The sequence below is a fragment of the Coptis chinensis genome, chromosome 2, assembly GCF_015680905.1.
Source record: "Coptis chinensis isolate HL-2020 chromosome 2, ASM1568090v1, whole genome shotgun sequence".
NCBI classification, from domain to species: Eukaryota; Viridiplantae; Streptophyta; class Magnoliopsida; order Ranunculales; family Ranunculaceae; genus Coptis; species Coptis chinensis.
The window spans coordinates 94,731,012-94,752,948 of NC_141457.1; the positions used below are offsets into that span (position 1 = coordinate 94,731,012).

Consider the following 21,937-nt stretch of genomic DNA (forward strand, 5'->3'; position numbering starts at 1 on the left):
TTGGTTTTAGATTTTCGAATTCATATGGTTCCACCTAGGCTGTCAATGGTTTCGATAACTTGATAATCAACTCGAATCAAACCGGTTAAAAATGGTTTGGGTTTTAATAATTTGGTTTTTTTCTGACCCAAAATCGAACCGAACTAATATAAGATTGGTTTGGTTTTGGATTTGCCTTCCACTTAACCGATAAGATGACATTTTAGTCAAGCGGAGCGAATATTTTTGGGCCGGGTGAGAATACATGCCCCAAAATGTTGTGTTGGTAGGTTTCTCTCTATCCTCCATCTCTTATCTTCTTCTTCTTTTTCGCCAAACACTCTTTCTCTCCATTATCTCTCTCTATCTTTCTTCTTCACCAATCCAAAATCCTAACTTGCACTCTTTCTCTTTTTCTCACTCAGCAATTCCGTTCACTCCCACTGTTTTACAATATACTAGTAATATTTATGATTAATTTTGTATATGTTTATCAATTGTGTGACTGAAATTAATCGATTTAATTTATTTTATAGTTTCAATTCGTTTTGGTTCAATTTCGGATGAAATATAATATTATCAATTTGGTTTGATTTTGGGTTCCCAATTCCCTTATCGGGTTCGGATTTTTCAAAACCCAATCCAAACCGATCCATTGACAACCCCACCAACCCATTTTAGATTTAGGCCACCCAAGCCCAAAGGCCCAAGTTGCACCAAAAATCAGTAAACACGGGGTGGCAGAGCCCGAACGGTTTTATTCAGTTCCCGAAGTGAGTTAAAAAGAGAGTATGGCTAAATCTTGCAAAGGGTTGGCAATGGAACTGGTAAAGTGTCTTAGTGAATCCGACTGTGTTAAGGTAACACCTCTTTTGTTTCTATAACCAAACAGCTTATTCAGTTGATGAAAATTTGGTATGTTATTGTAGGTTGAAAACAAATCATATAGGGAGTGTGCAGGTGAAAAGACGCCATCCATATCCACTGAGTGTGTCGGGTTAAGGGAAACTTATTTCAATTGCAAAAGAGGCCAGGTATGTTTCCTTTTCCCATTCTTTTGGAGATTTCGGTCGATGGCCAATTCCCATTTTGTTCATTTGTTTCTCATTTACACATATTTACAATGAAGAGACAAAAAATCAATGATGTGGCTTTGAGAACTCTTGCTTTAAGGATGTAACTGAAATTTTTGACTATGAGTGCTTTTGTCTTCATCGGTAATTAGAGGCAGGAGTTTCGAATTTGACAAAATACATTGTGTGTTTTCATCTATAATCATAAACTAGATATTTAAGAGTTTGTTCGTGGTTGTTGGCCAACCATTTTTACTTCTAGGCCTACGTTGGTCACTAATACTAGAGTCCCGTGTTGACAGGCTGAACATTTTTTGTTATGTGCGTATATCTTCTTGTTCATTGGCGTATGAAGTTTCTTATTTCTACGTATTACTGGCTAAATGCCGTGTTAGATATATCATATATGTCCTTGTTTATTAGTGTATGTGTTTTTCTTTTCTACATTCTGTTTCCTGTCCCTTGAAGACCTAGTCCCCAAATATCATTCTAATCGTTAGGAGTGTTCTATGATCATTGCATATTGCATACCCGAAAATAAAATAAAAGGGAACATATGCTAGACAACAGTTAGGCAAGCTAAGATTTATGAGCAGAGTGTTGGAAAACCAAGAAAGGTATATCATATGTTTGGAGTAGCTATGACGCTGATCTTAAAATGGATGAGCAGTACCCTAGGATTAGGAAGGATAGGAGTTGCTCAGATAGGTTATACATTAAGTCTGCCAATAGAGAAAAACAGATAAAGATGGTTTGAACATGTAGATTAGACTGCAAATGACGATAGTTAGAGGGTCTGCACAGAGTTGAAGCCTTCAAGAGAAGAAGATATAAGCTAGAAGTAATATGGACTGGGATTTTAAGGATCCAAAACTATGGTATTGAACAATATTGATTGCCAGGACATTATTTGCTCACTCAACCCTGACATTTGTAAGCCTTTGCTGTTCTTGTTGCATTTCTCTTGTGCGAGCCTTTCTTAGTTAAATAATAGCATCTGCTTAGCCATTGAAGTTTTCCCTAGAAAAGTGATTCTTTAGTCTAAGATGTGATAAACTAATATTATTTGTTGAGAATTGTTTTCGGTTTATATATGTTGGTTAGATTCGAGGGGTAATACCCACGCAATCCCCTTTCTGGGTTCACCTCCAATAGTATATAAATAAATACATAAAGAAAATAAATCCCTTTGCCTGAGAGTTCTTGGAAACAATAGGAAAGTTAAATAAGTATAGATCCCACAGCCCAGATCCCATATATTAAAGTGAAAATAAGAACTATGTTAGTGTTACCAGTGCCTTGGTTGATGTATTTAAAATGATTGAATTTGTTGTATGTGTATCTGTCTGTGTGATTGTCCCTCTTGAAAGTGATTAGGTTTCATGAATGCTATATTGTTTTTAAGGTTGTCAATATTATATGATCTCTTATCTTATTTTCACAAATATATATTTCAATTACTTGTTACTTTGCTATTAGAGGGAAGTAAGAAATCGAGATTTTCATGTGCATTACACTAATGTCATGACATGGTTGTTTGGACTTTTCAACCAGGAAGCGCCAAGTAGCTAGAACCACTGATTAAACCTTAGTTATGCCATGAAGTTCTAACTTGCATGTATGTCTTATTTCTCCTCAGGTCGACATGAGGGCTCGGATACGTGGAAACAAGGGCTACTAGGTGGAGTTTTGCTGCCAAATTTTGCTTAGACTTTCGGTGACGACTCGAGATTTGTTGTTCGCTCCAGTTTACAATACAATAACTTTTGCTTGTTACATTCAAATGCATAACTGACGCGCAATTACCTTCAACATCATGGCAACTTTCTGTTAGAAGCTGATATGTTACTGCTTACTATGGTTGTACTAGAAGGATGTCATATTTTGGTACCTATTCTCCTCTTCAAAGTGGCAAGTCACAGCAGGCATGTACATTGTTAGACTAGCTGAACTGAGAGTACTATTTTTCCTTTTCACGTGTCTAATAATTTCGGGTGCTCCCTCCACACTTGTTTCCAAAGGTGATGATATCATGATACTGATCAATACAATGTGCATTTTTTTTTGGTGGAAAATGAATTGTTTTGAGGCATGGAGCCTATAACCTGTTAGTCTGTTGTGTAGTCTATTAGTACACAATATGGTTCATAACTTTGATGTGGGCAACCGAAACAGGCTATCATGAATTGGTTAAAGCGCGAACTACTGTACAGGGTACGGGTACGGGTTCGGGTTCAGGCCTGTAAATGTTTAGAGTAAGTGCAAATGTGCAATGTGATGCCATTTATCTGGCCCCTTTGTGTGAAAAGAATCATTTTGTACTATAAATTTACAAAACCCTCCTCCCAAATGCGCCGTAACTTATTTTTCGGCGAGGTAGATTTTAAATTTCTAGCGCGCTTTTCAAAATTTGACAATCAAGTGAAAACTTTCAAATAATTAAGGTACTTGCTATGGTCACAACCCATTTTGTGTTGGGCGGACTCTAAAAAGAAATTATTTTACAAATTTACTATTGACAAAAAAAAATCTTAATTTGTGTTGGGCACCTCTAACTAAATACAAGTAATCTGGAGCCAACCTGTTTAGTCTTTTTCTTTTTCTTCTTTCTCATTTCTAATCCCTAATATCTAAATTATATTCTAAATCATAAACTTTGAAATAGTAAAATGGAAGACCCAAGCTTTTTAGAACACGAAGATGAACCATTTAATGAACACACCAGATAAAATGAAGAAGAGAAAATAATGGAATATGACTAAATGAGAAAAAATAAGAAGTTGCAATGGGAAGTAAAGACGAAGATGATACGGAGATGGGAAAAATCCTCCAAATGGGCATCTCGAACAACCCCGTCACATCCATTGGTATTGGACTATTGGCCATTTCGAACTACCCGGTTATATCGATTGCTATTGGACATCGCAATGTAGCTATGTCGTTTGGGAGTGGATTCACACCATTTTTGTTTAGGAAAGAATATTGGAAATTGCATCCTGTTCAAAACTAAACATAAAACCCTTTGAAGTAACCTTCCAATCTCGAGACAAATTGATCAAGAACAAGTTATTGAACAGGAGATAGAAGCTAAGATTCGAGGAAAATCATTTTCTGAGACAAAGTTACAAAAGGTGATCTGTTGTGATGAGCGTATATGCTGCAACAAGTGCCAAACTTTTATTTTTAACTTCCACAGAAACTGTACAATTTGAATTGTGCTTATGATCTATGTCTTACTTGCTCTTCTTGTTGGAGTTATCCCTCACATGAGGAGGAACCCCTTACAAAAATTTGGCCTGTTTATGAAGAAGAAGGCGCACCATGGGCTAAATCGCTTAGTTTGGTCTTACCGCAAAAGCGGCATGCGCCATGCCTTTTGCTTTCGACATCCGGGAAACTTCCTGTGCCATCGCTTTCGGTTTGCTTTCTTTCGAGGCGCACCCCACGCTCATGCCTTGGTCGACCTCCAGGCATGTCGGTTCAGCGCCCTAGCCTTTGTTCTTGTTCTTGCTTTCCCCACCACGCCAAGCCTATTTTCAGAAAAATTCTATTTTTTGTGGACTGCGAGTTTGCAATAAGAGTTAGAGTTTTTGGCAAAACCTAACACCCGGAAGAGACACGAAAATATACAAGAACAAAGAGAGAAACCCAATCTTAAAAGCTATCAAGATTGAGAAACAACTTTTACAGAGAGACAACCCTGTAAAGAGATAAGAGTGATCTAGTAAGGTGAGAGACTGAAATGAGAGATTGTAATATTCCTTCCCACTTTATAAAGAACTAGTTCTTGTAAAAGTAGGCATCATTGGGTGAACCATGATATATCTTTGTGTTGTGGTATGTGTTTAATTCTGCTTTACATTATTATCTGTTGTTAATAGTTGTTTAGCGAGTTGGGCATGTTAGTATAGGATGTAGTTGATATTTAGAATTTGTCTGGAGTTGAATTGTGTTCAAATACAAGTTATCTGTGTAGTAGGGGAATCGATTGGTATTAGTATAAACCCCAACAAGTGGTATCAGATCCCAGGTTAGATTAGCTTAGGGTGTTATCCAAATCTTGGTCGGAAGGTGTTTGACAAAATTCCTGAGAGAAGATTTGAGTTTAAATAACTTGTAGAGATGGACAAGTCCATGAACACTCGCATGACGAGTCTGAATAGGAATAACTACACCATTTGGAAAGCAAAGATGGAAGACTTGCTATACTGCAAGGACTCTGTAGTTGATATTTAGAATTTGTCTGGAGTTGAATTGTGTTCAAATACAAGTTATCTGTGTAGTAGGGGAATCGATTGGTATTAGTATAAACCCCAACAAGTGGTATCAGAGCCCAGGTTAGATTAGTCTAGGGTGTTATCCAAATCTTGGTCGGAAGGTGTTTGACAAAATTCTTGAGAGAAGATTTGAGTTTAAATAACTTGTAGAGATGGACAAGTCCATGAACACTCGCATGACAAGTCTGAATAGGAAGAACTACACCATTTGGAAAGCAAAGATGGAAGACTTGCTATACTACAAGGACTTGGCACTACCCATTGAGATTGAGGGAGTAAAACCAGAAAAGACTGATGAGGCTGAGTGGAAAAAAGCTTGACAGAAAAGCGATTGGATACATTTGACAGTGGATTGACGACAATGGATTGACGATAGTGTCTTTCACCATGTGTCCTAAGAGACTACAACCTTCAGCTTGTGGAAGAAACTCGAAGTCCTTTATGAGAGGAAGTCGGGCGGAAACAAAGTGTTGGTCATTAAGAAGTTTGCCGACACAAAGTACCAAGAAGGTTCTTCAATGTCTGAGCATCTTAACTTAATAAATACCAATTCTGAGAATACCATCAATCAGATGCATTTGATGAAGATTGATTTGGGAGATGAAGTTGAGGCTTTGTTTCTATTAAGCTCTCTACCCGAAAGTTGGGAGACATTAGCAGTCTCTCTACACGGAGTAGTCAAGGATGGAGTTGTTACTATGGAGATGGCTACCACACCTTTGTTGAATGAGGAGACTATAAGGAGTTCAAAAGGAAGCTCCTCCATTTCGAGAGATCCTTGTCCTACGAAAATGAAAAGGGGGAGAGATAGATCTGAGAAAACCATTTTTGAACAAAAAGTACTCAAGGTGATAGCAAATGTAAAATAAATCTAGGGGTGAAGCTAGAAGTCCTAAGGTAGAGAGGCAATGTTACTATTGTGCCACCAAGGGCCACTTCAGATATAAGTGCAAAACACTGAAGAGGGGTGAGAATAATAACTGTGTACATGAAGACATGGTGCAGAGAAACGGAAACACAGACAGAGATACTACCGCACTAGTCGACGACCTAGTGGGAATTGTGTCAGATTGTGGTGTGTGCTTTGTCTTAGTACCTCATGTCAAGATACAGAGTGGGTGATATATATAGGAGCATCCTATCACGTCACACTACACAGGGAATTCTTCACTACTTACAGTGGTGGTGAATATGGTGAAGTGAAGATGGGTAACAGTGGCGTTTTGAAGATTATAGGCATTGGAGATGTTCATATAGAAACCAATGTCGGCTACACTTTGACACTCAAGGATGTAAGACATGTCCCTGACATTCGCCTAAGCCTAATTTCAGCTGGGAAATTAGATGATGATGGCTTTATAAACTCGTTTGGTAACGGGGTATGGAAACTTAGCAGATCGAGGTTCCATTATAGCAGCCAGAGGAAAGAAAACTTGCTCTCTTTACAAAACACAGGCTAGTTTGTGTAAAGCAAAAGTGAATGCGGCAGAAGAAGAAGCTTCCTCCGAACTGTGGCACAAGAGACTATGTCATATGGGCATAAAAGGGATGGAAGTTCTTGCTAAGCAAAAGGCCTTGCTAGACATCAAAGGTACACATTTAAATACATGTACTCACTGTTTGGTAGAAAAGCAATACAGGGTGTCTTTTCAAAGATTCCCGTCTCACAGAAAGGACCATGTCCTTGAACTAGTGCACACAGACTTATGTGGTCCTATAAAAGCGAAGTCCCACGGGGGTGCTTCATACTTCATGACTTTCATTGATGATGCGTCAAGAAAGATATGGGTCTATAGTCTGAAGACCAAGGATGGAGTACTTGGCGTGTTTGAGAAATTCCACAGCATGGTGGAAAGAGAGACTAGGAAGTTGTTGAAGTGTATTCGCTCAGATAATGGGGGTGAGTACATTGGGCCGTTTGAAGAGTATTGCTAGAGTCATGGGATTCGTCATGAGCAGACCGTTCCCAAGACACCGCAACAGAATAGAATAGCAGAGAGAATGAACCGTACCATTGTATAGAGAATGAGATGTATGTTGTCTCAATCTAAGCTACCTAGAACCTACTGGGTAGAAGCAATGCGTACAGCCGTGCATGTGATTAACCTATTGTCGTCAAAGCCTTTGAATAGTGATTATCCAGAGAGAGTATGGTCAGGCAGAGATGTTGATTATAGATACTTGAGGGTATTTGGGTGCAGGGCATTTGTGCATATTCCGAAGGATGAGAGATCCAAGCTTGATGGCAAAGCCAAGCAGTGCATTTTTTTGGGTTATGGAGATGAAAAGTTTGGTTACAAACTCTATGATCCGATTAACAAGAAGGTAATCCAAAGTCGAGATGTTGTGTTCCTGGAAGACCAAACCATAGCAGACTTTGAGGAGGGTGAGAAGCTACAGGTGTTCACCAATGATCTTGTTGACTCAGAACCAGAAGTTCATACTGCGGAACGTGCAGAAGGCATTGAGAATGCAGAGAACCATGAGCCTGAAGCTCATGATCAAAATCCTATTACTCATGATGGGATAGAACCTATTGGTATAAAAGATGCAGATGAGATGCATGAACCACCACCAGAGCAAGCAGAAGTGCATCCTCCTGAGGCACCAGCAGATGGGGCAAGGAGGTCAGACAGAGAGAGACTAGCTTCAACCAGGTATCCACCAGATACGTGCGTGTTACTATCGGATGGTGGAGAACCTATATACTATCAAGAGGCACTTGAAGGTACATACAAAGAAAAGTGGTTGAAGGCCATGCCTGATGAGATGGATTTTTTGCATAAGAATCACACTTATGAGTTAGTTGAGAAACCTCAAGGACAGAAAATTCTAAAAAATAAGTGGATATACAAAGTCAAGCATGAGGAGAACAATCCTCACCCAAGGCACAAAGCTCGCTTTGTTGTGAAGGGATTCAGTCAAAGGAAAGATATTGACTTTGATGAGATTTTCTCTCCTGTAGTGAAGATGACTTCTATTCGGGTGGTATTGGGTATAGCCGCAAGTATGAACCTAGAGGTTGAGCAGCTAGATGTTAAGACAACATTTCTTCATGGAGACTTTGAAAAGATGTCTACATGGACCAGCCATAGGGGTTTGAGATCAAAGGCAAGGAGCACCTAGTATGCAAGCTGATAAAGAGCTTGTATGGGTTGAAGCAAGCACCGAGACAGTGGTACATAAAGTTTGATTTCTTTATGGCGAAGCAATGATACAAGAAGTTTGCTTCCGATCATTGTGTGTTTGTTCAGAGATTTCCAGATGAGGATTTCGTAGTGCTATTGCTGTATGTGGATGATATGTTGATAGTTAGCCCAAACATTAACAAAATATCCAAGTTGAAGAAATACTTGAGTAAGTCCTTTGAGATGAAGGATTTGGGTCAAGCAAAGCGGATACTTGGGATCACGGATCACTTTCGTGAAAAAGTGGGAAGTTGTGGCTTTCTCAAGAAAGCTACATTGAGAAGGTGTTGAAGAGATTCAACATGGATCAAGCGAAGCCAGTCAGTTGTCCGCATGACCAAAGAGATAGGGGTGGTCATCGAGTCGAGCGAGGCGAGTATTGGCATGCTCATATTCGGCTCGTGAGTTTTCGAGTCGAGTTCGAGCCGAGCTCAAACTCAAGGTCAAGCTCTACTTTGTGCTCAAACTCGACTCGTTTTGAATTACGATTAGCTCGAGCTCAACTCGGCTCGACTCGTTTTACAAAACGAGCTCGATTGAAGCTCGAGCTCGAAACTAGCTCGTGAACTTGCATATGGAAACAGTAGCATATATACTCAAAAAATCCAAAAAAGACATTACATTTCAGTTTTCACAATGTAAGAAGCGAATCCAAACTACCATCAACATCCAAAAGCTATTACTGACTTCCTCTCCAAAAGAAGTTGTTGAATAAGATGTGGGAGAGCCATGCCCTTAGAACACGCTCGAAGGAAGGTTTTATTCCAGCTGAATGTATAGGAAAGTTTGAAACAAAAGGCTGCAGCTTCCGATCTACAATCTCGAACTGGGGCGAATGAGGAAAGCTGCCTTCATAAAGAAAGATAGCTAGATTGAGTTCCACAGCAACACTTGATTCATCACAGCTCGATTTGTCCTACTGCCGAAATCAAGTGCTCAAATCTAGGGTGAAAAGACCTCTCTCTCTTTGAGAAACCCAACTCATGAATTGAGAGCGGCCTCAAAGTTTTGGTGCTTTGGCTATTTTTTAGGGTTTTATCTTGTGGGTTAATATGTTTATGGGCCTGGGTTAGTGGGTATTTTTATGGATCATATATGATATATAGAAAAAATAATAATTTAATAAAATAACGAGTAGCTTTTATGGATCATATATGATGTATAGAAAAAATAATAATTTGAAAAAATAACGAGTAGCTCGCGAGCTACTCGACTCGAACTCGAACCTGAAACGAGCCTAAAACTAAGCTCATATTTGATTCATATTATTTCATGAGCGAGCATGAGCCGATTTCAAAACGAGTGAGCATCGAGTTACTCACGAGCACCGAGTCTCATGACCAGCCCTACAAAGAGATGTGTCCAAAGGGTGAGCATGAGCAGAGTCAAATGGAAAAGATTCCTTATGCATCCGCAGTGGGCAACTTGATGTACGCAATGGTGTGTACACGACCGGATATAGCTTTCGCCGTGGGCGTTGTAAGCCAATTTCTGTCAAATCTGGGGAAGGAGCATTGGGAAGGTGTTAAGTGGATATTGAGATATCTCAAAGGCACTTCCAAATCATGTTTGTGATTTGGTGGAAGTAAGCCCTTACTTGAAGGCTACACTGATGCATACATGGCAGGTGATGTTGACTCGATGAAGTCCACCTCCGATTATCTGGTTACTTTTACAGGGGGAGCAGTTTCTTGGCAATCAAAGTTGTAAAAGTGTGTTGCCCCACTCCACTACGTATTTATATTGCAGCCACTGAGTGTTACAAAGAGTTACTATGGATGAAGAGATTCTTCGACGAACTAGGGCTAAAGCATAAACAATTTGTAGTTCTATGTGACAGTCAGAGCGCTATCCATTTGAGTAAGAATCCGAGTTTTCATTCTAGATCCAAGCATATACACGTGCGTTATCATTGGATTAAAGAAGTACTCGAAAACAAGCATTTGTGTATCGAGAAGATCCATACCGACAAGAACAGGTCGGATATGATGACCAAAGTCTTACCGAAAGGTAAATTTGATGTTTGTTGTGCTATTGCCGGAACGGCAACACACTCCTCCTGTTGATTTGGAAATTGCATGGAGGAAGCCCCACTCACTATTCGGGATGGGGAGATTGTTGGAGTTATCCCTCACATGAGGAGGAACTGAAGTTCGGCCTGCATGAAGAAGGCTGAGCGCACCCTGCGCTCAGTTTGGTCTTGCACGAGGTGCAGCATGCACCCATGCCTTGCTCAACATCCAGGAGCTTCAGCGCGCCATGCGCTCAGTTTGCTTTGCTCGAGGCACACCCCGCGCTCATGCCTTGGTCGACCTCCAGGCATGTCAGCGCGCCCCGTGCTCAGCTTGTTCTTGCTCGAGGCTCACCCTGCGCTCAAGCCTATTTTCAGAAGGATTATATTTTTTGTGGACCGCGAGTTTGCAATAAGAGTTAGAGTTTTTGGCAAAACTTAACACCCGGAAGAGACACGAAAATACACAAGAACAAAGAGAGAAACCCAATCTTGAAAGCTATCAAGATTGAGAGGCAACATTTACAGAGAGACAACTCTGTAAAGAGATAAGAGTGATCTAGTAAGGTGAGAGACTGAAAGGAGAGATTGTAATCTTCATTCCCAATTTATAAAGAATTAGCTCTTGTGGAAGTAGGCACCATTGGCCAAACCACGATATATCTTTGTGTTGTGGTATGTGTTTAATTATGTTTTACATTATTATATGTTGTTAATAGTTGTTTAGCGAGTTGGGCATGTTAGTATATGCTGTAATTGATATTTAGAATTTATCTGGAGTTGAACTGTGTTAAAATACAAGTTATCTGTATAGTAGGGGAATCGATTGATATTGGTATAAACCCCAACAATCTCTTACGATAATTAACTCCACATTTAAGTGATATAAATGTTACTATTTTGTAGAGAAAAAAAAGGATTTTTTCTGCTTTTCACGATCGAGAAGGCCGCGGCCGAAGAAGCGACGCCCAAAGAACTCAATATGTTTTGACCCAGCTTTCGATTATCCGATGATTTTGGCGCCCAGCCAAAAAGGGAAGCGCCAGCCTTCCAGATTTTTGTTTGCAAGGGCCTCGCTCAAAGAATCATTTTTTGTTTTAAGTATAAAAACAAAATCAGTTTTTTGGAAAACCTAACTTTTCCAAAACCAAGAAAGAGAGTGATTACAAGAGAACAATTCTTTGTGAGTTGAAAGTGTTCATTCTTTGTGAGTGAATTGAGAGAGACTTGTAATCTGTTACTCGGACATCTAGTAAAGCTTGGAACTTCGCGATGTGGACGTAGGCAAATTGCCGAACCACGATATATCTCGTCTTGTGGTTTGTTCTTCTTTTACATTGATTGTTTTATTTCATTTGCTTGTTATTTGATATTGAGAAGTGTTGGGATATTGCTTGGAGGGTGTTGAAGTCTTGTCTAGTTTGAAGGATCGATCTTTGTGTAGGATTGATCCGTTTGTTGTGGGTAACGCTGTTTCCGCACTGTTATATTCACAACAATTGGTATCGGAGCTTAGGTATACGACCTAGGATTTTGAGTTTAGTACTCGAAATTTGTGTAGACAAGGTGTTCGATTAAATTCCGAGGTGAAACTGTTTTTTGGGTTATTGTGTGTAACTTGAAAGATGGCTCCCAAGATGTCAAACGCAAGGTTTGAAGTAGAGAAGTTTAATGGGAAGAATAACTTTGGGATTTGGCAAGTCCAAGTAAATGACATCATTATCCAACAAAGGTTTACCTGAAGGCTTTAAAGGGGATTAAATCTAAAGGCGAAGTATGAGTAATGATGATTGGGAAGAGTTCGATCTTCAGGCATGTTCATCAATCCGGTTATGTCTTGCTAATGAGGTCATGTATAGTGTGATGGGAGAAAATACCGCTGCCGGTATTTGGCTCAAACTAGAGTCTATGTATATGACCAAGAGCATGATTTAACAAGATGTACCTTAAAGCGTCTTTATCGGTACATGATGGTCGATGGTTCAACGCGATGCAAGAGCACGTTAGTGAGTTCCGTCGGCGTCTAGCGGATTATTTGAATGTTGGTATGAAGATGGATGATGAGGATCAAAGCATGTTTAATATTCTCCTTGCCGAAAGCTATGAGCATCTAATGACTACATTCATGAGCGAGAGAAGTCGCGATCTTGGCGAAGTTCAGAGTGCACTTCTTTCTTATGAGTTGATGAAGAAGACACGCGTAGAGAATAGCATTGATGCAAGTCGGGGGCTAGTGGCAAGAGGAAATTATGCGAACGGAATTATTCAAGTAATGATAATTCTAGGTCCAAGTCAAAGAAGCCTTTAAAACATGTACATTCTTTCAATTGCAATGAAAAAGGACATTACGCAAGTAATTGTCCTCACCGAAAAAGAACAACAAGAGAGATGGTCGAAGAAAGGTAAGGCAAAATTTGAGGCAAATTATGCTTGAGACTCTGAAGAGGGATGAGTTCACTGTGTGTCCACACAAGACTATATGACCGGTGAGGTGGATTCTTGATTCGGATGTTCCTATCATATGTGCCGAATAGAAAGTGGTTTTACGTCTTATGAGAGCATTGATGGTGGTTCTGTCTTAATGGGTAATGGCGTTGCTTGTAAGGCGGTAGGAATTGGAACTATCTGGTCAAGATGTATGATGGTGTAGTGAGGACTCTAACCGATGTGAGACATGTTCCCGAGCTAAAGAAAAGTCTTATTTCTCTTGGTACCTTGGATTCCAAAGGCCACAAGTTTGTGGGAGAAGGTGGAGTCCTAAATATTGTTAATGGCTCTTTTAGTTGTTATGAAGGGTAAAAAATATGGAACCTTGTATACTACGATTGGTAGTACGGTGATAAAGCGATGTAGCGATGGGTGCATGTAGTAATGATTACGAGTGCACTAAGATGTGGCATATCGTTTAGGGCATATGAGTGAAAAGGGTTTGTCCGAGTTGTGCAGCAAAGAGGGTTCTTGAAGAACTTGAAGAAGCCAAGTATGGGGTTACGTGAGCATTGCATCTATGGGAAGCAATGCAGAGTCAAGTTCAAGTCAAAACCCGGCCTACCGACAACAAGGCATCCTTGATTATGTGCATACGGATGTTTGGGGACCTCCAGGTGGCTTCAAGGGAGGTAACGCTATTATGTCTCATTCATTGATGATCATACTACGCTATGTGTGGGTGTATATGATGAAATCGAAAAGATGAAGTGTTTGAGACATTTAAGAAGTGGAAGGCAAGGGTTGAGAATCGCACGATAGGAAGGTAAAGACATTACGGTCCGACAATGGTGCTTGAGTATACCTATGGACCTTTCCAAGAGTTAAATCTTGTAATTGCGGAATTGCCGGACACCTTGATCGAGGGCCACACGCCAGAATGGAATGGCGAGAGGATGAATAGAACTTTGCTTGAAAGAGCAAGATGTTTATTGTCTAATGCCGGTCTAGGCAAAAGTATTGGGCGATCACGGTGTCCATGGCGTGTTACCTATACAATAGGTCACCCATTACCAGCTATAAATTGCGGGACACCTTATGAGGTGTGGTCGGAACCCACCGTGATTATAGTATCTTGCGAGTGTTTGGATCGACAAACTTACTACCATGTGAGGGAAAGAAGCTAGATCCTAAAGCTAAGAAGGCCATATTCTTAGGCCGCAAATGGGGTAAAGGGATACGATTGTGGTGTCTAGAAGCCCACAAGTTCCCAGGTCGCCAGAGATGTTACCTTTGATGAGACTTAGTGTTATCTTTGATGTTCGAAGTAAGTAGGCGTAATGGTGAGTCGGTGAGTCTATAGAAGTTCAAGCTAATGAGCTTGAGTTGTCCGATCTGGCAGATGACCGGTTAGATCATGATGAGGTACCAAATCATGGAACCACACAAAGAACAGAGGAAAAAGAAGAGCAAGAGCATCCTCAACTTGTAGTGGCTGACCCTAGGCCACGAGACAAGTTAAAGAAATGCACAAGTATGGGCACGAAGCCGGTGAAACACTGGTGGTCGTGGATTTAGTGGCATATGCAATGAATATCGAAGATGATGAGCGGATAGCTTCAAGGAAAGTCGTTAGAGATGCTCATTCTGAGAGATTGGTTAGTAGCTATGCAAGCAGAGATGGAATCTCTTGATAAAAATCACACATGGGACCTAGTTTTATTGCCAAAGGGCAAAAGGACTATCGGCGAAGAAATGGGTGTTCGTAAAGAAAGAGGTCCTTCCCCGAGTTTGGCGATCTTGGGTACAAGGCAAGAGTGGTAGCAAAGGGTTTTTCCGCGAAGGAAGGAGTTGACTACAATGAGGTATTTTCCCCGGTGGTCAAACATACGTCCATTCGTGTGTTATTAAGTTTAGTTGCTCACTTTCAACCGGAGTTAGAGCAACTTGATGTAACTGCTTTCTTGCATGGGGACTTGGGCGAAGAGATCTATATGAGACAACACGAAGGGTTTGTGTCGTTCTTGAAAGAAGATTATGTATGCAAATTGAATCGGTCAGTCAATATGCGGGTTAAAATGCATCGCCCGGGCATGGTACAAGCGCTTTGACACATTCATGATGCAACATGAGTACACCCAAGTAAGTATGACCGCTGTGGTCTACTTTAGAAGGCTTTGTGGAAATGACTTCATCTATCTCCCCTTTATGTGGATGACATGCTTATTGCTTCCAAAAGCATGGTGGAGATAGACAAGTTGAAATCTCAACTTAGCTCTGAGTTTGAGATGAAAGACTTAGGTGGAGCCAAGAAGATCTTGGGCATAGAGATTGACAGAGATAGGAAGAAGCGACGGATAGTTGTATCTCAGAAGAAATACATTCAGAAAGTAATTTCTCGATTTGGTATGGAGAATGCAAAGTCGGTTTCTACACCTTTAGCTGGGCATTTCAGGCTTTCAGCTAAGTTCTCTCCTAGTTCGGTGTAGGAACAAAAGCATATGGCAAATGTTCCTTATGCAAGTGTCGTGGGCAGTTTGACGTATGCTATGGTGTGCACACGCCCAGACATTTCACAGGCAGTTAGTGTTGTCAGCAGGTATATGGCAAATCCTGGGAAGCAGCATTGGGAGGCAGTGAAATGGGTACTAAGGTACTTGAAGGGTACCTTGGATGTGGGATTAGTTTATGGTGGAGGCACTTGTTATGTCGTCGGGTTTGTGGATTCTGATTATGCGGGTGATCTAGATAGACGACGATCGACTCTTTATTATGTGTTTACGATGCATGGTGCACCGTTAGTTGGAGGTCTATGCTACAGTTTCTGGTACTCTATCTACTACCGAGGCAGAGTATATGGCGGGCGAGGCGCTGAAAGAGGCATTATGGCCCAGCGGTCTTCTAGATGATTTGGGTATTGAGCGTAAACGGTGTTGCTTTGTATTGTGATAGTCGAGTGCTATTCATTTGACGAAGAACCAAGTTCATCATGGTCGGACCAAGCATATTGATGTCCGTTATCACTTTATCTGGGATGTCGTTGAGGATGGTGATGTTGCACTTGAAAAGTAGACACCCATGACAATCCTGGCCGATATCTTGACGAAAGTTGTCCACCGGAGTTAAGTTCCAACACCGTTTGGACTTGCTCCAAATTCTACATGTTTGAAAGAGCCACATTATGGGCATAGCCCTTCGAGGCGATTTCGATTCGCGAGTCTTCCTTGGCGGAGGTGTTCCCTCTTGGATGTGATCTTCTTTGGATGTGTTAAGCTTGGTTTTATGTGTTAAAACCTCACCGAAGTGGAGAATGTAGAGAAAAAGGATTTTTCTGCTTTTCACGATCGAGGCCCGCTTTCGAAGAAGAAGCGACCAGCTCCGAGGCTCAATATGTTTAAGCGCGACCAGCCAAAGCGCCAGCGCTCGGTCTCGATGATTTTTTACGCCACCAAGCTTCGTGTCTTTGTTTTATGGGCCTCGCTACGATAATCACGATTTTTGTTTTAGTATAAAAACAAAATCGATTTTTGAAAACCTAACTTTTCCAAAACCAAGAAAGAGAGTGATTACAAGAGAACAATTCTTTGTGAGTTGAGTGTTCATTCTTTGTGAGTGAATTGAGAGAGACTTGTAATCTGTTACTCCGGACATCTAGTAAAGCTTGGAACTCGCAGTGTGGACATAGGCAAATTGCCGAACCACGATATATCTCGTCTTGTGGTTTGTTCTTCTTTTACATTGATTGTTTTATTTCATTTGCTTGTTATTTGATATTGAGAAGTGTTGGGATATTGCTTGGAGGGTGTTGAAGTCTTGTCTAGTTTGAAGGATCGATCTTTGTGTAGGATTGATCCGTTTGTTGTGGGTAACGCTGTTTCCGCACTGTTATATTCACAACATATTTGAAAATCGTTTGACCCAGTATTGGGACAGACAAATTTTTAGAGGGAAACATATATTGGTACCAATGACAATTTTATTTGATCAAGTATGTTAGTAGATAGTAATCTCTTTGAGATCCTTTGATATTTTCTTTTATTGTCTTTCAATCTTCACCGCCAGATAATCCAGCTTCAAAGGTGAACCATTTTAAGTTTCCATATGGCGTCCAATTTCAGTGAAATAGTTATTTTTCCCTTTGCTTTGCAATCATTTACAATATGATATCATGTAGATAACTTAGTAATCTAGCTGCATACAAATTCAGTACATATATTTACAATAATGGAAGCACTAAACTTACTTCCTTCCAGATTCTTTTGTTTGGTGGGATTGGGAAAGGTGGGAGAAAGAGATAGACTGGATGGCTCTTCAGGGTATTAATTTGCCCCTGGCCTTTACGGTGCAAGAGGCCATATGGCAAAAAGTTTTCAAGGTGATATGGTTATTCACTTCAATTGTATTTTATCCATAATTTTGCAGTGTTTTTATTTCTCAAACTATCTAGTTAGAGCGCATGGTTTGAGAACAGACTTATCTATTGTATGTAATCATTGACACGTTAAGTCTGAGTGTAATGTTTTTGAAACTAAATAGCTCAATTAACATCCTGAACAATGTAGGAACTGTTGAACTGTAGGTTTTTTCGAGAAGTAACGTACTGATCCCAATGTGACATCAAAATGCCAATTTCTTAATATTCGGTTTAAACAAACTCATCTGAAGACATTTCACTCCATAGAAGGCATTTAGTACCTACAAGTGGCTTATTGTGGACTAGATGTTTATGTGAACTGGCTGTACCTTCTGGTTTCCTTTTTGGAGTTAAAACCAGCGATGCAGTTCATTCAACTATCTCACTTTGAAAGTTTCATAGCCGGATAGGTTTGTTCTATAGTCTGTGGGATTTACCATTTAGTGTCAACGTGATGGAATAGCACAGGCTCTTCTTTAGGCAAAACTCATGTGTTCGTCTCATTGGGTTGAAATGTTATTCAGTCCCAGTTTCACTTTTTGTGTCTAATTTCTTTCACATTTATATACAACATTATTTTACTGGGAAGAAAAACAAAATGAGAAGAAGACTCTAACATTCTGGTATTTAATTGTTGTCTCTGATGACAGAACTTCAATACTAGTAAGGAGGATTTGGATGGCTTCTTCGGAGGACCTGCTTTCCTTTCTTGGGCTCGAATGGGAAATTTACATGGGTGGGTGGCACTTACGGCTGACTGACTTTTGTTTTTATTTTGTTATGCCAGAAGAAAATTGTCATAGTTATTAGAGTGCAAAAATTATTTCTGTTTTCTCATTATTATAACTAGTAAACGGGCACGTGCGTTGCACGTGTTAAGAAAAAAAATTGGGGTGGAAAAAAGCAAAGGAATGAAAGCATGTAAATTAGAACAATAACATATTACATTTGTTTGAATGGATATATTATGTAACATGTTTTAGAGTAATACAGGTAGAGGTTTGACAAAAAACTTCAATAAGAAAAAAAACACTTCAATACGCTAGTTGTGTTCTTTGTCCGATTCGATTTTTGCTGCTCTGCCATGATGCAAATAAATTTATTCGAAGAGGTATTTAACAGCCTGTAATTTAGTAAATATTAGTGCATATGCCACAAACTAATTTACCAAAAAAATAGGTATTATGTTGATGAAATTTGCAAATGAACTCTTGGTTGTTTGGCATGACTGCAAGAGCATACAAAGTTAGAAATTGAATTCTTACAAATGATTACTGTAATGTAATAAAGCGGATTTAGCTCTAATGTTTGCCTGATTTTCACGATAATATCTGAGTGTTATTGTTTCTATTTTTACACGGATGTCAACAACAAATTGTTGAAGAAGGCGACAACCAAGAAGGAACAAAGATGCCTCGCAAGGACGAATCTGGAATATGTAATGAAAGAATTATTCATAATTATAAAAATGAATTTGATTTGAAAAAGGGAAGACCGTAAAATATTGCAAAAAGCAAAGAAGAAGTTTATATTTGAAGAATATAAGAATAGTAAGCACGACAACTAATTCTTCTTGTACTACTACGATGTACACTTAGATCCCACCCATATTCACCAAATGACAATAAAAGAGGATACTGTAATGGATCGTAACATCACGCGGTGTCTGGAATTGGATGAATATGATCTGTCTGTGTTTGAACTATTATATCTCTTGGTTCCAATAGTTCTAGATCATTATCACCAATCAAGGCAGCGGTGACTTGCGATTCTGTTGGCAATGTGTGTTCCCTACGATCAGTTTTCAACTCTTTAATGATTAGTCTGCATTGTTGTAAGTCATCCCTTTGTCAAATTTGTCTAAACACACCTACAAATGGATTATTGCAATTATCCAAGATAGATTTTATCTTAGAAATAATATGTATATTTAAATTTTCATTTTCAACATGACGAATTTCAATCTCGTGATTAGTGTCAAAGACATACAGTTGAAAAAATCTAGGTTTGCTACCAAGTGTTGGTAAGAGGCTCCCTATTCTTTGATAAATAGAACCCCGTGCACAATATGAAAATACACCATCTCTACCACTTGCAATTTCTTTATCCAGGTCAACACCCATCAAAATAAATGAAAAAAATATGATTGTAAGAACGGATGTTTTCTCTAAAATGTTGGCCACATTCACTTTGATCAAGAAACAACTCTTTTAGTTCATCAGGTGTTGTTGGCCTTGGAAGATTTATTCTACCTTTAGAATAACAAATTTTTGGGGTTTCATGAATAAATCGTTTTGCTCCACAATATTGACAAATAGTCAGAGTGGGTATCATGTAAGGGGTGAAGTTATGATCCAGAATGAATCCTCTCGCGTATCTATAAAACCCTTTGCTAATCCTAGAAATTTGTGTTCACGTACGCGTAGACAATGTATTTGAGCTTTGATTGTGGTGAACTAAGTAAAAAACGTACATAGATTTGTGTTAGCAAACTATAAAGACCAACATGCATTAAATTATAATGTAGATAATTAATAGATAAAAATTTGTACCTCTAGGAATAACATTGTGTAATATGTTTGTAGCTTGGAGAACTCCTATTCCTTGCTTGCCAAATGAATATGTGAAAGACGATCCCTGATAGGATTTGTAGAATTGTTGTTCAATCCTACACGAGGATTTTGTTTTTTGAAATGTATATATCTATTATAACAAAAGCAATAGTTGAACTTGCATATGAGGTTTAAAAAGGATGGGAAACATTAGAAAATTTCAATATTTATTTGAAACATGACTATATCTAATATGGACTTCTCATGTTGTTCAACTGAAAAACTGAGGATATAAAAAGGCTAATAGAAACATAGGTAACTTATACCACAGTTAATTTGACAAACACATAAACATATGGTACTTCTTATGGAAAATTTTATTTTGATAATCACTTCATATAGAAATTTATAACCCATAAACTCTTATTTAATTGGTGAAAACTTGAAATGCAAATTTTACTGAAACGATCATCAAGTAAAAAGTTTGGTACATTGTTGCCTAACCCACAAAATCTATTAAATTAGTTTGTTGACATCTCTACCAAAACAGGCCATATCTAAAGCTAGAAACCATATACAACCAGCACGTTTGCACACCAAAAAAACAGTTACAAACAACTTCAGCTCGAAAGCATATACAAACAGAGTGGCGCCACACTATTTATTGAAGACGCTCTTTCAAATCTTCAGATAGAGACGGAAAGTGAACAGGACACTGAGGTAACTTCCTTGTTGAAAGATGGAGGCTCACCGTCATTTCTAAAATCGTCGCAGGATGCTATCCATTTGAGAATATACGATCTGATGCTGATATACTCTTTCTATCTGGAACCTCTTATATGGTTGTTGCTAAGCAAGTGATAGTATCCTCTTTTGTTTTCTTCAAGATATATTTTAGCTGTAGTATACTGAGTCCCAAACCCATAAGTATCTCTCTATTCATCTATGTCTGTTCCCTTAACCTTGCTGTAGTTTCTGTACTACTTGTTTGATGACATTGGGTATGCCGATGCGGAATGGAGATACATTATAGATGAGTTTGCCACTTTTTTAGTATAAACAGGCATTCACTGCTAGAATCTATGATTTTTATCTTACGGATGACCACACAGGCCGTGCTCTTCGGTCGCGTTTTCTAATCCCAATGATCTGAAATTTTGAATTAAGTCTCTGATTGTTGCATGTCTTTTTAGGTAGTTCCCATGGTATTGGGACGTAATCTAGATTCTATGGTCATTGCTATGATGTTCGTTGATTGTTCTTGGACTTATTTCAGTGTTTTTTCTATGTACGTATACCTTGTATGCTGAAGGATGATTTTGATTCTCACGAGCAAACTTATTGTTCTTTACATATGTCTTTGTTAGGAAGCTTGTGCCCTTTCTCCAGAAATTGCAGGCCCTACTACACATCCAAAGATAGCTCAAGTATTGTTAGAAAGGCAAAATCAAGATGCAGCTCTGATGGTGTTAAGGTGGTCTGGCCTTGATGAATTATGTGCTTATGCAAATAGGGAAACGGTAGAACAGAATTGGTCTCTCTTCGTGAGGCTCTGACTGCAGTTCGGGTGATAGTCGAATGAGGGCTCGAGCATGCCAGAAAATCACAAAACTGAGTTAAGAGTTACTCAGAACCTATCTTTGGATGTGTAGCTGGGAGACCATATACAACCCGGCAAAGTCACACCAATGAAAAAGAATTGACCAAAAAATATCTTGACGAAACCCGGCTTTGTCCCAAAGAAACAAACCTACATGAGTGCCCACCTTAACAAAAATACATTGAACTGGCGACATTTTCATGAAGTCTAGGCGGTCACGCAGGGACCGGACACTCCTAGCGGATGTCACCCCAAAGATGGCTCGAAGATGTTTGGACATTTCATAGAACTTCATAAACTTTCCTATATGAGCAAGCAGCCGGATAGGCGAAAAATGGGGGCAACTACAAACCAAAAAAGAGATAACAATGATTTGAAATTTCAATTAGTATAATCACAATCTTCATTCTATTGTC

At 39.3% G+C, this 21,937-nt stretch overlaps 1 protein-coding gene and 1 long non-coding RNA gene across 2 annotated transcripts; both read left to right on the plus strand.

The window, feature by feature from the left end:
- Positions 1–684: 684 nt before the first annotated feature.
- On the plus strand, positions 685–3,127 carry LOC147519196 (cytochrome C oxidase assembly factor). Its single transcript, XM_086590873.1, has 3 exons — positions 685–839; positions 909–1,013; positions 2,692–3,127. The coding sequence occupies exons 1-3, from the start codon at positions 771–773 to the stop codon at positions 2,731–2,733; spliced, it is 216 nt and encodes a 71-aa protein (XP_086446999.1). The 5' UTR covers positions 685–770; the 3' UTR covers positions 2,734–3,127.
- Positions 3,128–17,242: 14,115 nt separating this feature from the next.
- Positions 17,243–18,150, plus strand: LOC147519197 (uncharacterized). The gene is made up of 2 exons (XR_015212077.1): positions 17,243–17,330; positions 18,020–18,150. It is a non-coding gene; the product is annotated as an uncharacterized LOC147519197 (long non-coding RNA).
- The last annotated feature ends 3,787 nt before the right edge of the window (positions 18,151–21,937 follow it).

Bases quoted from the DNA above. Each gene is read 5' to 3' on its own strand.
- LOC147519196 (XM_086590873.1), top strand. From the start codon at position 771: ATGGCTAAATCTTGCAAAGGGTTGGCAATGGAACTGGTAAAGTGTCTT. The intron at 840-908 runs GTAACACCTCTT...ATGTTATTGTAG, and splicing joins GTGAATCCGACTGTGTTAAG to GTTGAAAACAAATCATATAG. The intron at 1,014-2,691 runs GTATGTTTCCTT...ATTTCTCCTCAG, and splicing joins TCAATTGCAAAAGAGGCCAG to GTCGACATGAGGGCTCGGAT.